The 15,428-nt window shown below is 39.6% G+C and overlaps 1 protein-coding gene across 1 annotated transcript in view; it reads left to right on the top strand.

Annotated features, from left to right (window-relative positions):
• Positions 1 to 5,663, top strand: part of EDARADD (EDAR-associated death domain) — a 15,721-nt gene extending 10,058 nt beyond the window's left edge. Inside the window, exons 4-5 of the mRNA XM_009997598.1 lie at positions 2,493 to 2,538; positions 5,041 to 5,663. Coding sequence (XP_009995900.1) covers positions 2,493 to 2,538; positions 5,041 to 5,417 — 423 coding nt within the window. The 3' untranslated portion in view covers positions 5,418 to 5,663. The remainder of the gene's footprint in view (positions 1 to 2,492; positions 2,539 to 5,040) is intronic.
• The last annotated feature ends 9,765 nt before the right edge of the window (positions 5,664 to 15,428 follow it).

The following is a 15,428-nucleotide window of genomic DNA, read 5'->3' as shown; positions in this document are numbered from 1 at the left end:
CCTGCTGAAAGTAGAGAAAGGACAGAGAATAAGTGAAGAAGTAAGGAGACCTAGGTTTTTGGACTCCTTCTGTTTTGCCCTATGAGAGGCATTTGACTGTTCTTCTTTGACTTTTGGACACTGCTCTTCCCGTAGTGGAAACACACTCCACTGTTTGTTAAATCTTATGTTGCCGTAGGGTGGGCAATGCTGAGCGACCCCCATGCTCCGTGGTTACCATCTTTCAAGTGAATGTTATATGCTGAATTTCAAATTGATTCTCTTTGGGTTGAGCAGAAAACTTGGAGAAGAGAAATGAATGAGCATTTTCCAGCGAGATGAAGAGTTAAATGGAGTTCCTTATGCCAGAGTCCCGGCTGAATTTCATCAGAAACAAACATGGGTTTGGTATGCATTTCACAGATGATGGAGGTAACCGTCTCATTCCCATCATCAAGAAGAGACCATTTTTTGCCATCCTAGAATCACTATAAGGATATTTCAGTGTGTTAGGGTGTTAATGGTTCTACAGAGCTAGAGAACTTTCTGCTGATTTTCAGATTGTGCATAGGTTCATGGCTTTGATTGGATTTGTAGTTGTTGTTTGGAATTTTGTTGTGGGCAAAAAATACTCTTGCTTAATACCTTCATTTCATGAGCAGTAACACTGCATTGTCTTCTTGCAAAATGATCAAAATTATCTTGAATAAACCTGAGTGTATTTGACTTGATAAAAGTGGATAATAACTGATCAGTAAAATCATCAGTTTTGAAAACAGATGTAAAGCACAGGTAGGTGTCCCTGTTTTTCTTCATACTCTTTGCAGTACTAGACATTGTTATTTTTTTATTAGAAGACATGAGTACGATGACATCTCTTAAAGGCATTTAGGTATTAGCTTTCACAGTGCAGTTGAACTTTCATGAATTCATAAAGACTTGGAGATGTTACTGAACTTCAGGACAGCAACTTAGCTATTGCAAACTAAGGGGACAGAATCCACTTCTGCTTTTGTTTCCTTTTCTGGTTTTTTTTGTGACATCAGGCTGAGCCCTGATGGGCAGTTTCTCATTTTCCTTATGAATTACCCTTTTGGGGATTTGCTTCTCAGGGCTCAGTAATAATGTTCAACCTTTTTAAGGAATTTGTGGGAATGCAGACAATTACTATAATCAGGATTTCCAGAGTTAAATTTTCTTAAACTTGGGGTGTTTGCATGTTGCCATGAAGGCCCAGTTCTTGTTTAAAAATCTCTGTCAAGAGAAAGCTTATGTGGTGCCAGTGGAAAAGTAAACTATGAGAAGATAATGGCAAGGCTTATTTTGTTGCAAAAGGCTCAAGATATCTCTTGGACAGAGAGCAGATATTTTGTGGAGATGTTGCATGTGTGATCTTGTAGCTTTCAGGGAATAAAGAAATGCTGAAAACAGCATGAAATTTTTTAATTCATAACAAAGTCCTGTAATATTTTGGAGATAGTTTACAGTCTTTATAATTGGACTGTAGATGTATGCATGTTCATCACATCAGCTAAAACTGCCTATATTCTATTTTTACTGGATTTCTTCGTAAAGAAAGTGTAGCAGGTAGGAATAGAGTATCTTATTACAGTATAATGTTATGCACTGACTTGTGTTTGCATGCACAGCCTGTAAAATGTTAAGAAGCCTTCTGTGATAGTTCTGGAAGAATTATGTAATACAAAAAAATTGACAATACTTTATTGCAGTTATCTAAGGGGAAAATCCCCTTCTGCTTTCATCTTTAAATCCTCCACAGAAGAAATCTATTTCACCTGGCTCTACACCCGCACAGTTAAAGTAAAGGCAGCTGCAGTTTCCCACAGTCCTAGGATCAAGGTGCTGTCCTTCCAGTTTTTAGATGTTGCTCTCTAAATAGTAGAATTGAAAAGTTATGATGTGTTGCAGTGTCAAGCTGCTAAGTAATTTCATTATGTTTAATTAGCAGGCGAAAAGCCACTGAGGGAATGTTTACTTTAAACAGGAGGAGGGTTAGGTGTGAACCAGCAGAAGTGTTCAAGCCCACCTGTTGTCTAGAAAAGCTTCCTATGTATGTAAAGAAATCTGTATAAAAAGCTCCTCCACTTATCCTAGATCAATGAAACAATCCTTTACTGCTGCATGTTACAGGCAGAAAAAATTACAAAGCATTAAAAAACCCTTTAAAATAAAACCATATGAATTGTTGAACAACTGTCGAAGGATTAAGAACAAATTATTCAAAATATGTAACCACATAGCATATAATTAATAAGGATTATATTGTTCAGAGAGTACAACCAACAGGACAGTTTTGTGAGCCAAAGCATGAAAATGCTGCCTGAGAAGACTGCAGATTGTCAGTAATTCCTCAAAAACAGATTTATGCCCTGTCTGATTTTACAAGTAGCTGAGGATTCTTCTAGGTAATCTCCTGCCACTTATATTAGCCAAATAGTTATTCTGGTGTTCAAATACATTGTTTTGATATATATTTGTTTTCTGCTTTCTAGCCAGAAGACAAAGACACGCAGAACCATACTGATGAATCACTTTCAGGTAATATTTCAGCATTACTGTTCTACATATTTTATTCCCAGGTTTTGTTTGAAAGTACTTTATTAAAAGCCACAATTTATCACAATCAAGCCTAGGCAGTCAGTGCTGTGGAGCTCATTTAATTACCAGTGTCATTTATAGCTTTCTCTTTCTTCTAAAGAGGGTGGTGATCAATAATGCATACCATACAAAAGGCATAAGTTAGGCTTTCCAAATGCATCCAGTACATCCACTTTTGGAAGAAATCTGTAAAGAGGTAGCTGGAGAGAGCAGAAGCTGGCAGGAAGCTGTGGGGGCTTATCCCATCATTGTATGAGATCAGCTGGGGGTGGGGTGTGTGTGGATGGTACGCAGTCCTGTACATCTATCAGTGAACAACTGAGAATTTCCTGTTAGTAAGGAAACTTGTCCTATCATGTAGCATTAGGATCATGCAATTGGGTGGGTAGGTCATCATTTGCTTATCAGTATCTGACATAGGGTATATTAGAAAAGCAGGATCCTCTATAATGCTTTTCATAGTCTGTATATGGTATAGCACAAGAAGCAGGTTGGTTTGGTTTTGTTTATCTTTAACTGTGCCCTGTGTTTTCTTTACCCCTTCTTCCCTGCTTCTATTGGAGGATAAAACTTACTCTGGTATCCTTGCAAAGCAAAATAAGATGAAATTCAGATAGGGTGCTCCCCTGCCCTTTTTGCTCAGCCAGAACTTTAATTGGATTGTATTGTTTGTGTAACTAAATCTTGGTGTGAGTAAAGTAAGCAAGTTTTGTCTCACTTCAGTAGAAGTTTAGGGTGCACAAGAACAGAATCGTTAACATACACATTTCTGTAGGGAACAGTTGCAATTCCTGTGGAATACCCACAAGCAAAGATGTCACCAGATCTTGTTTCCCTTAGCAGGGAATCTAAGCATTTGTATGAAGTTGTGTCTGCAGCGATGTTGTTACTGCACGTCCTAACTTGTTGAAAACTTCAGAAGTTGTATTTGGCCTGTTAAAAAAGCAAGCTGATGAGCAATGTTACAAAAATAACAATAGCCTGTTCTTCCCTTAAAAGCAAAAAACAAGGTGCATGCAGAAACTACGTTCAGCTGAGTTGCTTTAATCGGCAGCAATAATTAGAATTTAAAAAAAAACATCAAATTTTATGGTCTTTCTGAAATTTTCACAGTCTTACAATAATTACTGCACGGGGGCCAACCAACCTACCAAAAAACCCACAACCAAAACTAAAACCAAAATCACCAAACCTTAACAGATGCTGTTTTCTGGATGAGTAGGTGGCACTGAGTGCCAGATTTGCCCTTTGCCAGAGATACAGTTCAGGTCTCTTACACTAGCACTTACCTAGCACTTGTAAATTGTGTGTCACTATTGTCTGTCATTGTTTCTAGTAAATCTTTCGATTAATACCGGTTTTCTTATTGCAGTGTCCCTTTTTCAAAGAGTTTCATCCCAAGTAGGACCAGTCACTCCCCTATTTCAAGCTGTACAATGAGGCTGGAGGTCAGAAGCTTTAGAAAGTGCTGCTAGGCTGCATCCATTATCTACTGCTCTTTGAAGATACCAAATTCTGCCTTCAAAAGGAGCAGGGAGAGTTAAAGCCAAAATGCCCTACACCACTGCAGTGTTAAAGGTCTTAGTATTATTATTTAACTAGAAGTATGACTAGAACTGTTTTTTACATGCTTTTAAAGGTTGTTAATATATAATATAGTCTGATAGGACCACATTGCTCACAATACTGGGGAGACATTAACTGTTGTGTGTGGGAGACCCCTAAATGGCAATTTTTGATATTTGATGCCAATTTTAGAACATATCACTACCTACTTCCAGCAACTTGGTATTTTTATTTTTCTCACACATGGAGGAATATGCACTTTATTCCTTTGCATAATGTACTTTTTAAATAGGCTTGTTTGGTAAAACAGGGACAGCTTTTATTTTAAGAGTCCTTACAAAGCAAAGGAACATTTCCACTTTTTCATTGTATAAAGTACTAGGTGTTGTGTTTGCAGCTGTCAGCAGAGATTCTCCTGGTGCAAATACTACATGTTGTTATGAAGGCAGCAGCTCAGAAGTGCAAAACCTTTTCCTTCATCCTACAACATATGTATACAAGATGCACGTAATACACACATGATCCTGGTGGTGATGTAAGCAGGGGTTATGGCAGATTCAAGGAAATGACATAGTTCCCAAAAACAAAAAACAAGAATATCCCAGTTCGCATACTGGATTTAATTGCATGCCTTTCTATAACTGCATAAATACAGTTGTTTCAAAGTTACTGTCCTTTTGATTATAGCCACTGAGCATAGTGAAGAGAGAAGTCTTAGAAAGTTTATTTCATGAGTGGTTCATAAGGAAAGGCATTACGTGTTGCTATTCACAGAAATGTATTACTTTGCAACCCTTTGTGCTTTTAACTTTTTGTTTCTGGTAAAACCACAGCAATAGATCTTAATTTCTGCCTGTGTAATGGTTTTCACTGCAGATCTCAAGAAAACCTGCAAGGAAAATAGCACCTGCTCCTTGTGCTTATTCCGTGCACCGACAATCAGTGACATGCTCAATGATGAGGACTTGTTGTACACAGTGAGGATAAAGCTGGATCCCTGCCACCCAACAGTGAAAAACTGGAGAAATCTAGCAAGCAAGTGGGGAATGACTTATGATGAATTGTGTTTCCTTGAACAGAAGCCCCAAAGTCCCACCTTGGAGTTCTTGCTGCGTAATAGTGACAGGACTGTAGAGCAGCTGATTGATCTCTGTAAATTTTATAAGCGAATTGATGTTGTGAAAGTGCTGCTGAAATGGGTGGAAGAGGAATGGCCCAAGAGAGGGAACAGAACTTACCAGAATGACTTTTAGGTCAAAGAAAGTTGTTAGTCCATACATGTTAAATGCTGGGACTAGCTGCCTCTAGTGCCTGGGAAGTTTCCCTTGTAAAAGAGGCAGTGAGCCTCTGCTGATGGTTTGTATACTGTGTAAGCTTTATGTACTGTATACACATACATATGTTCTGTGCCCTCAGGGTAGCAAAGATAACCTTCCACAAGTGGATGGAATAATGCAGGTTGTGTTCTTGAGTCTACAGATGCCTTTTGTTTCTTTCCTAATGTTCGTAAACTTCTAAGTGGAAGAGTAATGAATAAGTCAGAGCACTGGTTTTACTGCAGCAGTTGTGAGCCATGTCAGCTGTGTGCTGTTGCTATTGGGAATGCCACAATTAGAAGGCAAGTCTCTTGGCCTTTCTTGCAGCCCTTCCACAATTTTGTATCTTCTACTTAAGTAGAAGATAAGGGGTTATTTTTTTTTCTCCCTTTTAAAAACAAAAATATTTAAGCTTTATGACACTGGTTTTGGCACAGAAACACCTCAGTGTTCTAAGCAGCACTTTGGATTTTCATGTTACAATTTATTCAGTGTTTCAACATCACATTCAGGCAAATGAAGCTTTATATCTCTTTTATAAACAGGAATAGATGTAAACCAAAATAATTACTTGGATACTTCTGCATCATAGAGCATATATTTACTATAGAAGAAATAATGCAGTTTAGAGATGCTTTTCAGCCCATAACCACTAGGGATCAAATAAACCCAATTAAAATGCTTTATAATGAAAATTACTTTCAAAGGTTTGAAGACAACATAGACTCTGAGTGCACTTACCTGTTTATCTGAAATGTCTCTTGCTTTACAGTGTGAGGTGATGGCTAATGCCTCACCCACAGTATATCCTTAGATATGAGTATAACTTCCCTTTTCACAGGCTGTGGTTTTCTTTACAGTCCTGTGGGTTGACCTACTTTGTATCCCACACCAGTGTGCTTGCACACTTCTGTGGAACTAGCACAAGTTTCTGTAGTGATTAAAGCCACTCCAGTGGAAAATTCACAATGCATCTACAGTCCAGGTAGATGGTTATTAAAGCACTTATAGCAGTTTAGGCTGATGTTTCTCAAATAATTTTGTTACACTGAATTACACTGTTTGCATTTAAAATATTTTAGAAATTGGGCTTTTCCCTACCATTCTTCTGTGTTCTAATGTTTATAAAAAACTGAAAAATCAGTTCTACAGTGCAAAGTGTAAAGTGCTTATAGCTATAATGCCACACATAAAAATGTTGTGACTTAAAAATACTTCTAGTTGTTAGCCTTACTAAAAGCATCTCGGGCAATACTAATATGTACATATGTGTATATACGAAAGCACTGGTGAACAGTATGTCAAGATGTGGGGCAAAACTAGAATGGGCTACAGGCTGATGCACTGTTTACCCTTCTCAAGTAGAAATTGCTAAGAATTAGTAGCAAAGGTGTGGGAAGTCTAATGCTGTATATTGAGTTTCTTACTGTAAGAGAATGAAAAGGGCCTTCTAGTAATACTATACTATAGATACTGAGTGATATGGTTACAGAGAAGCTAGAAGTAAAGACTAACATTTTCAATGTCAGGCACTAGTTCCAGAGTGACATAAATTAGCTTTATTTTAGTGACTTCAAGAAGCTAAAGATCTAGTTTCAAGGTGAAAAGACCAACCTAAATTTGAGGTTTGATTTTTTTCTCTTTTTTTAAAAAGCTTGCAGAAGTCTGGAATTTTAAATATTTTTAATTTATTTTTTTTTAATTCCTCAGAAAAGCTGCTACTCTACAGAACAGTAAGTTTTCTAGTTTTTCTGTTTTAAAGTGAAAATTGTACTGCTCTATCTTGTTGGGCTGCAGTTCAAATGTTTCATGTTCCTCTTCTAGGAACAGGAGTTTCCCAATAGATGTCTTTCAACTCTTAACTTTGCGAATAATCTTCTGGTTTTAGTTAGGAGCTCTAGAATCAGCTTTGAGGGTTCTTGTTGTGGCTGGGTTGCCTGCTGTTCTCAACGTTTACAGAGACATCCCCCACACACGTGCAAATAGCTCATATCGCAGCCTGTCCAACATAATCCCTGTACCTTGGGCCCATTTTATGCATGATGTAGGAGCACATCTCTTTGCCTTAAATTGTTCTTCTGAGTGGTGGGTGCTGGCATCTATGCCAACTGCTTTTCTCTCCATAACATACCACAGCTATATTTGTGGGGGACTGTAGTATGCTCTGCTTTGGTAGATCCAGGCCAGGAAGGAGCTGGGAACCCTCACCTAAGACTCACAATGGGAACATGAAATAATGCAGCAGCATTTCTGAATCAAGATGTTCAGCTGAAATCTACCCCTTTTCCTGTTTTCTGGCTAAAACTTGTAAAATTTTGAAGAAACACTGTTGTCTTGTGGAAGCGAGTTCTGAGCCCTTGATGCTCTTGAAAACTCAGTGTCAGCTACAAGGATTCATGTCTGATGGAAATAAAGCTGCTTCTGAGAGTTCATATGTGGATTTGTGTAAATTTAGCACTGAAGATTGAAAATGTTAGCCTTATCTTCATCACACACTGGATTGCTCATTAGTATACTTGAAATATTTTTTGTCTTTGTATGGCATGAATTGAGATGTACACACTTTTTTGAGTTTTATATCTGTTTACAAGACCTTGGACCTGAGTATTCAGTTTATTCTTGTATCTTCTGTTATTATGTATACTATTTTTAGAAGAAATATAGATTGTCAGTGTTTGACTTCATTGTATTTGGTTTTATTACAGCTTGGAAAGAAGTTGTTTCCCTTCTCACCAGTCACTTTGGAACCACTGAACTATGCATAAGCTGTCTTACATATAAGAATCATGGCATCTTAAAGCACTTGTGTTTGCAACAGATACAAGTGTTCAAAGAAAGGATGGTGCACTTTAAAAATCATTTCTATATGAAAAGTGAGTTAATTTTTATATGATGATGAACAAAGATGTTTATCTAGAAACTTGCAGTGGAGTTAATAACTATAGAGAAGTATGTAACCTGTATTGGGTGAACTTTTAATGAATTAATAACCAACCTGATAATGAAGGTTGGAGAATCACATAGACACTGAAAAGGCTCTACTAGACTATCAATTTTGTTCAATTATGTCTTTCTCCTATTCCCTCACAAGAACTGCTCTCCCTTTAGGGATTTCCAGCTCTTTGCCATCTCTGTGCCTGCAAGATAATCAGTGGCCCTTCCCACCCACTGTAGCTTCTATGAAGGTGTTCAAACTACTATATTATTTCATTCCTGCAGCTTTAGCTAAGACATGATGAGCATATTAACTATTCTTCAACAGCAAAGGTACAGTCCTGTGCTCCAGAAGCCCCTAGTTTTGCTGTGAAGTCAACTATGGGGTATCCCCAACAAAACAGTAATGGTATCCTGTTCACTTACTGGTTGCATGTGCTTCCCTTTGATCTGTGGGGAGGAATGCAAGATGAGTTTGGGGCTGTCCTTTGGAAGCCTGCCATAAAGGATAGGGTAATGAGCATGGCCCCAGGTTCTTGCTTGGAATAATATGTACAGAACCTGTAAACCATACACTCCTTCTCGAATCACTGCTGTGTGATGGAGAGCTGTAGCTCAGTCTGGGCAAAGCTTTGTGCAAGAGACTGCATATTTTTCACTGTCTCAAACTGACTGCCTCCCACGGTCCCAAGTCAAGCGGTTAACAAGTGGAAAAAAATGTAAATTCTGTCTTACAGTGGTTTAAGTTAGGGCAACACTGTTACCTTGTGGGCAGACATAGTTGGAAAAAATTTATCAGACAACAGAATTTTTTAAATGAGGTCAAAGAAAGTGTATGGCATTTGTAATAATTTAAAGAGCAAGCTATTTCTGTAATTTTTGCAGCATATCTTGTTCTCTGTCCATGAAGGAAAAGCAATTAGTTATTCATAACCATTTTCAATATATCTTCTAAGTTTTGGGTCTGTTTTGGACAGCCAGGCAGAGCAACATTGAATGAGGATTTGGGCTGGTTGCCTGTTTTGACAGAAAGGTGCTTTTTGTTATCCCTGGCCTCAGCTAATCTTGGTTGCATGGCTATAATAATTTCTTAGCCTGTATGGGTCTACTAGCTTTTAGCTAATATGGGTCTACTTATCAGACAGGCTAAAGACAAGAAGCACTAAGAAGAAGTTATTTGGAAAGGTGAGTCTGTAGTATTTATAAGTATCTGACCAATGACTGAGATTGACTCCATTTTCTGAGAAACTGATAGCAAAGAGTATCTGACAGACTTGGGAAAGACTTGCCTGTACCCTGTGCTGGGGGGTGGGCAATTAAGCAGCTGGGCAGACTTACTAGTTGCTTTGAGATCTGTATTTTACCTTTGCAAAATGGTTGTTCTTGATTTCTAAGGCAGGTTACTGGGATACATGTATATTTGTTACTGTGATTATAAGCTGCATGAAAATCTTAAATGTGAGAAAGATAAAGCAGTGCAAGTCTTGTTAGGACATGATAAGCAAACTTGGCTTTGACCTTTTTGAATGTCAACGTGAAAGGTCATTGGTCTGTTGGGTTTGTTCAGGCTTTGTTTACTGGCCTTCACAGTAGATGAGGATTAAAACGGGAGAAGATACAAGAAAGAAGCAGCTACTCTCGGAAATAATTAGTGAGGAGTAATGCCTATGATGTTAACTTTCTCTTTCCTCTGATGTATACAGAAATGTTTCCTTGATTGAAAACCTTAGTTATCTAGTTATTACAGTTATTGTATCCTTCAACTTTTTTTGAGAAAATTCTAGAAAAAACAACAAATGCATTAATAATTGTGTTCTGTGTATCTTTGTACAGCATGAGGCAGATACGCAGCTTTATCCACATAAACCTGTTTTTTTTAATTGTGAGTATGCTTCAAAGTTACCCAATATGTAGGTTGAGAATGCTTTTTGTCCCCATAAATAACCAAAGTTTCATGTTGTTGATAACAGAACACATTTACACAACTAAAAGGTTTAACAGGAAGAGCCGGGAAACAGATAAGAAAAGGGCACCCAAATCCTTGTACTAGTAATAATATCTTGAGTCTAAGCTGAGGGTTTTTTATTCTTGTGCCCAATCTATGTGAACTTCTCCCTCTCCTCTCAAATTTCAGTTTATTCCTGATCCCATTAATAGTTTGAGATTTTGTTCATCCTATTTTACGTTTGTCTCCACTTTCTCTGAAGTTGAAGAGTTCACCAACTCAAAGGTCTATTAAAAGCCTGTTCCCCTCTAAGCATCAGAAAATACCTACCATCTCGTGGTGAGAGCTGATACTACAGCCCTCTCTTTGAAAATGAAGCAACGCTGTGGGTAAGTGAGCCTCTCTCTTAACTGCAGAGATCCAATAAGGAGATCTAAAGGCACCTGCAGTGAGGATGATGGTGTACCTAAGGTGTGAGGGTCTAGTCCTGGGGATCTTGGGTTTGGCTGCAGTCTCTGGTTTGGAGAACATCACGCAGCTTTGTGTTTTGCACAAATTAATGATGTTTCTTGGTTTTTATCTCCCTAAGTATGTAGGGACTGAGGCACTATGTCTGCAAAGACCATGGCATGATCTTTTTTGGGGGGTAGGCAGGGCAGGCATAGGTACAGGTTTCATCTGATGTCTGTTGCAATGATAATGGAGAAGGGATCCTAACTGTTCTCAGAATCCTAGAGTGTTGTGTCACCAATTTAAAAAAGAAAAGGCGAGTAGTTGTAAGGGTTATATGGCCTGTAATTGGTTTTCAAAAGGACCAGTGACTGCTCCCTAATTCATTTATTCTTTGGCTCTCATACCTGATTTGTATCTTGTTTGCCATTATGCTTCTCTTCAACCTTTTGCTTTAAAAAGCAGGCATTGCTACAAAAAATAGACTACTGGCTGGTTTCTGAAATAGTGGTAGATTTTTAAGCTTTTGAATTGGTAAGTCCATTAAAAAAAAAAGAAAACTTTTTATTTTGTTCCCTGTGAACTGTAAGATTTATGCATTTAGGCTTTAAACTGAAAACTGGAAGATCTGAATGATCTCTGGAGCTATGTATTAACTAGGGGAATAAATTACAGTTATTCTGGTATCACACAATATAAAAAAAATTATCTGAGAGTAACTTCCACTAGGCAGGTTTCTTCATGGAGACTAGTAGCCTACTTTGATTGCCTCACTGCAAAGGCGGTTGATGTGTGTATCCATCTGCTTCGGGTGAGGACAAACACATTTGTCATAACCTGTATTTTTGGTCTATTAACAGCCTGTTCAGGGTTCCTGATGAGAGCCTGCAGAGAGTCATTGAAGTTGTTAATATGGAATAGTCATAGTGGGGTACTACTATTTAAGTGGTATGTACAGCAGGGAGAAGCTTCCGGTTCTGGATAGGATTCTTCTTGCAGGATATTCACATAATGATTCATTAAAATATACTACATGCTGCCATAGATTGTGTTGTGGAGGCCCAAAAGTAATGCCATTAACCTAAAAATTAATTGGGAAAATTAACAGTCAGCTTATTCAGTAAGATGGTGCAATTGTAATCTCTAGCTCAGAAAGTCCTGAAGAGATGATAGTCAGAAGCTGAGTGTGGTGTGTACCATGTGCTTGCCTCAGTTCTCACTCTAGGCAGCTCGTGATGGCCACTATATGTAATGACCATGGGCACATAACCCTTTGACTTGATGTAATACAGCCAGTTCTGTCTCTCCCAGATCATGGATGTCTTGTACCAGCCTCCGAAGAGCAGTGATACTGAAGAAGCTCCTGGAGCACTGCAATCGTGGGAAGGGAAGGAAAAGGGAAGGGGAGGGGACGGGAAGCAGCCAGCAGCAAAGCCAGCCCCACCCTTAGACTAAAGTCAGTGTAACATTGGCCTTTCCCATAGGCTGGGAAGAAAAATAAATAAGCATATCTGAACACTGAGAAACTGCAACTTACCAATGATTGAAAATGCTGAATAGGCCTAAAAAGGAAATGCAGCCTCTTAGAAAAAGGGAAGAACGGTGTTTTGAATTGTGGAGAGAAAGAATATGGAACAAAAATGGACCAGTGAGAGGTTTTGAAATGTGTTTATTTGTTTCAAGTCTAGGGACTTCTCTTTTTAAGACACTCACTATTATTGGTGGAAATTTTATAACTGGGACTGTGTATAAAACTTCAGGCAATGATTTGCCCTGAGAGCTACAGGTTGTAAGCTGGGAAGCAAGGACATGGTGTCTGCTTAAGAAGCCTTCTTTGAGGAAGTAGGATAGCATGGAATCATTGACTTTGTGGCACTCTGCTGAAAAGTGGGAGATACTGGAGAGCAGGAGCAGATAGCTGGATGGCAGCAGCTAGCTGAGGCAGCTGGCAGTCAGAGAGCACTGCTGGAGGGACTCACAAGGGACAGAGCAGCTTGTAGTGCTGCTGAGTGCAGTGCAGTTTGGATGCAGCCCTGCTGCCCAGCAGGGAGGGAACCAGCCTCTGCTTTGGAGAAGTGCAGACGCAAGATAAAGTGTTTGCTTCAGGAAGAAAGGAGCAAACATGGCAGCTCCTTTACCAAGAAATGACAAGAGGTTGCAAAATAGTCTATGGTTGTACTTTTCTATCCAATAAAGTGATTTTTGTGAAGCCACCTGATGGAATATGTGAAAAGGGGTTAAAAAAAGTACCAGGTCATCAATTTAGTTGAATTTTCCTGGATTTCTCAGTGAACTTTAACTGTTGGCAGCATGGCATAAGCAAGCTACAATTATACAGATGCTTGTAACAATTTATCAAATCCATTTTTGCTGACAATACATTCTGTGAGCTAAAAATTCATTGTCACTTTTAGACTTAGTCACATAGATCCAAAATCTCTGTGTAAAATGGTGCTAGACATCATCAGTCTGTTAATTAGTGGGTTGGAGTCTGACACTGCTGTTCAAGTGTTGTCTGTCTATTCTCCAAAGTGGAAAGGGAAAACAGAATGTAAGTGGGAAGCTACATTTGTGAAAGATCACATACCAGTTTTTAATAAGACGAACCCAAGCAGTTCTTGGTACCCAGGAGGGGATAAGTAAGATTTGGAGATCACCTAATTATCACTGCAAATAGGGAGGAAGTTCATAAAGGCAGGTAACATTTCTTAGGGGTAACAGGGTCCTCCCTCAAGTGCTCTCTTTTGGCCAAGAGTAGCTGCTAAGTCTGCTTCAGCTGAAATTGTCTGCCTCTGTCTTGACTAAGCATTTCTGTTTCTGTGGCAAACAAAATTCTGCTGGAACACAGCAAGTCAGATCACGTAGACAGGATAGTGCACAGTCCCGGGAATGATTTGTGCAAGTCAAATTGTGGCTTTAAAAGCAAAAGCCTGAATTAGGGCTTGGACCGTGGAAACAAGGGAAGACACTGTAAATGGTGCTAAAAATAGCAGTTATGAGAAATCAGCAGGAAAATGACAGTCTGTCAGCAAAACAACTGCAGTGTAGTGCAAGGCTGCCCAAGCTGTAATCCAGCTGACTCACTGCCAATGGTGCATTACATTTTGGAGCTGAAATAGGGATTCTCCTGCAAATTTCATAAACTGACTCAACCTTCAAGGAGGTGATCAACATGTTAATTCAACACTTCTTCTGCTTCAGTAAAAAAAATGGTGTATACTTTAAGTGACTGTATTTCCTTTGGATTGTTTCTTCCCAAAAGTAGAAGCTCTGAGCAAGAAATTATAGTAAAGACCTAAAACTGTATTTTCTGTGGCTTTTCTAGAAACACTACCACTTATTGCTCCTCCTTTCAGCCCCACTACTTGTTCATTCCAGCCCTTCAGCATCTTTTCTGCCCCCGTTGTTTGACCCAAACTTTCAAACCTGCTTTGAGGTTGCTTTCTAATACTGAGAAGTGAAGGCATTGAATGTGCTCCTGTCAGTATGGTTTTATCAAAACTAGAATACCTGGAACAAGAGCTTTGTGGGAAAACTAAGTGGCATTTCAGGTTCTAGGGCCTTTTCTTTATTATCTTTTAAAAAAGTGCAGTTGAATTTTGTAGAACAATTGAATAGCAGACTATTTGCTGTCACCCAGCTACAGACCATAGTTCTCAGTCCTCTCTCAAGACCAGGCATGATTCTAAGGTTTCTTTCCCCAGGCAATCTGCTTTGTTGTTTTTTAATCTGAACAGCTTGTGTCTGCAGTTTTTCTCAGAAAAAATATTAACATGCCTCTCTGTGAATTAATCTTTCAAATTTGATATTGTCAAGCTGATGTATCCTTTAAAGCAGCTATCCTACAAGTATTAGCAGAACTCTAGCAAGCGGGTATGATTCGGTATGGGGTTTTTTGGTGCTGGTTAATTGTAGAACAGAAGACCAGGTGCTGTCTAGCTGAGATACTGCAACGGTCTCTGTGACAAGAGTGGCTGAACAGCCACAGCCATGTGCACTGCTTCCTGCAAGGCAACGAAGTACTGTAATGCCAAATTACAAAGAACACAAAGTACAAATAGTGTACTCTAATTGAAGGGGATATGGTGTTTTAATTCTGTGGGCCTTTTCTATTGCAGGTTTTATGTCCGTGGACTTCATTACCCCACCAGAATACCAGACCGAAACAGCCAAAACCACACTCAGTGAAGCCTGTGAGGGAACGGGAGGATAAAAGCAGCCTTGGGGCAGGAGGGGCATACATAAGGTCTCCAGGTTTCCGAAACTGCACAGTCCTGGAGCAAGGCTTGACCGAGTTGCTTGAAAACCGTGCTTGGGTCTCTTGACGGGAGATGTGCCTTGCCAGGAGGTGGGGTCAGGCCGTGCCACAGAGCAACACAGAGCAGAGGGGAAGTGAAGGCTTTGCAGGGGAAGTCTCTGGTCGCCTTAAGGAGCTGAATTAACTCCCCGACCAAGTCCCTACGTGCCCGCAGAGCAGGTGCCAGGGGCGGGACACGGGCCCCGCGGCGTAGCCTGGCCTGGGCCCAGCAGCTCTGGGGGCGGGCCCCGGGCAGCCCTGCCCTCCCCCGGCTGACGTGGGACGCACCTGCGGAGCCCGGGGCCGCCCGGGGAAGCAGAGC

Source organism: Chaetura pelagica, unplaced genomic scaffold, assembly GCF_000747805.2.
Source record: "Chaetura pelagica isolate M959 unplaced genomic scaffold, ChaPel_1.0 scaffold235, whole genome shotgun sequence".
NCBI classification, from domain to species: domain Eukaryota; kingdom Metazoa; phylum Chordata; class Aves; order Apodiformes; family Apodidae; genus Chaetura; species Chaetura pelagica.
The sequence above is the reverse complement of the archived record's forward strand: the minus strand, read 5'-3'. Positions and strand labels throughout refer to the sequence as shown.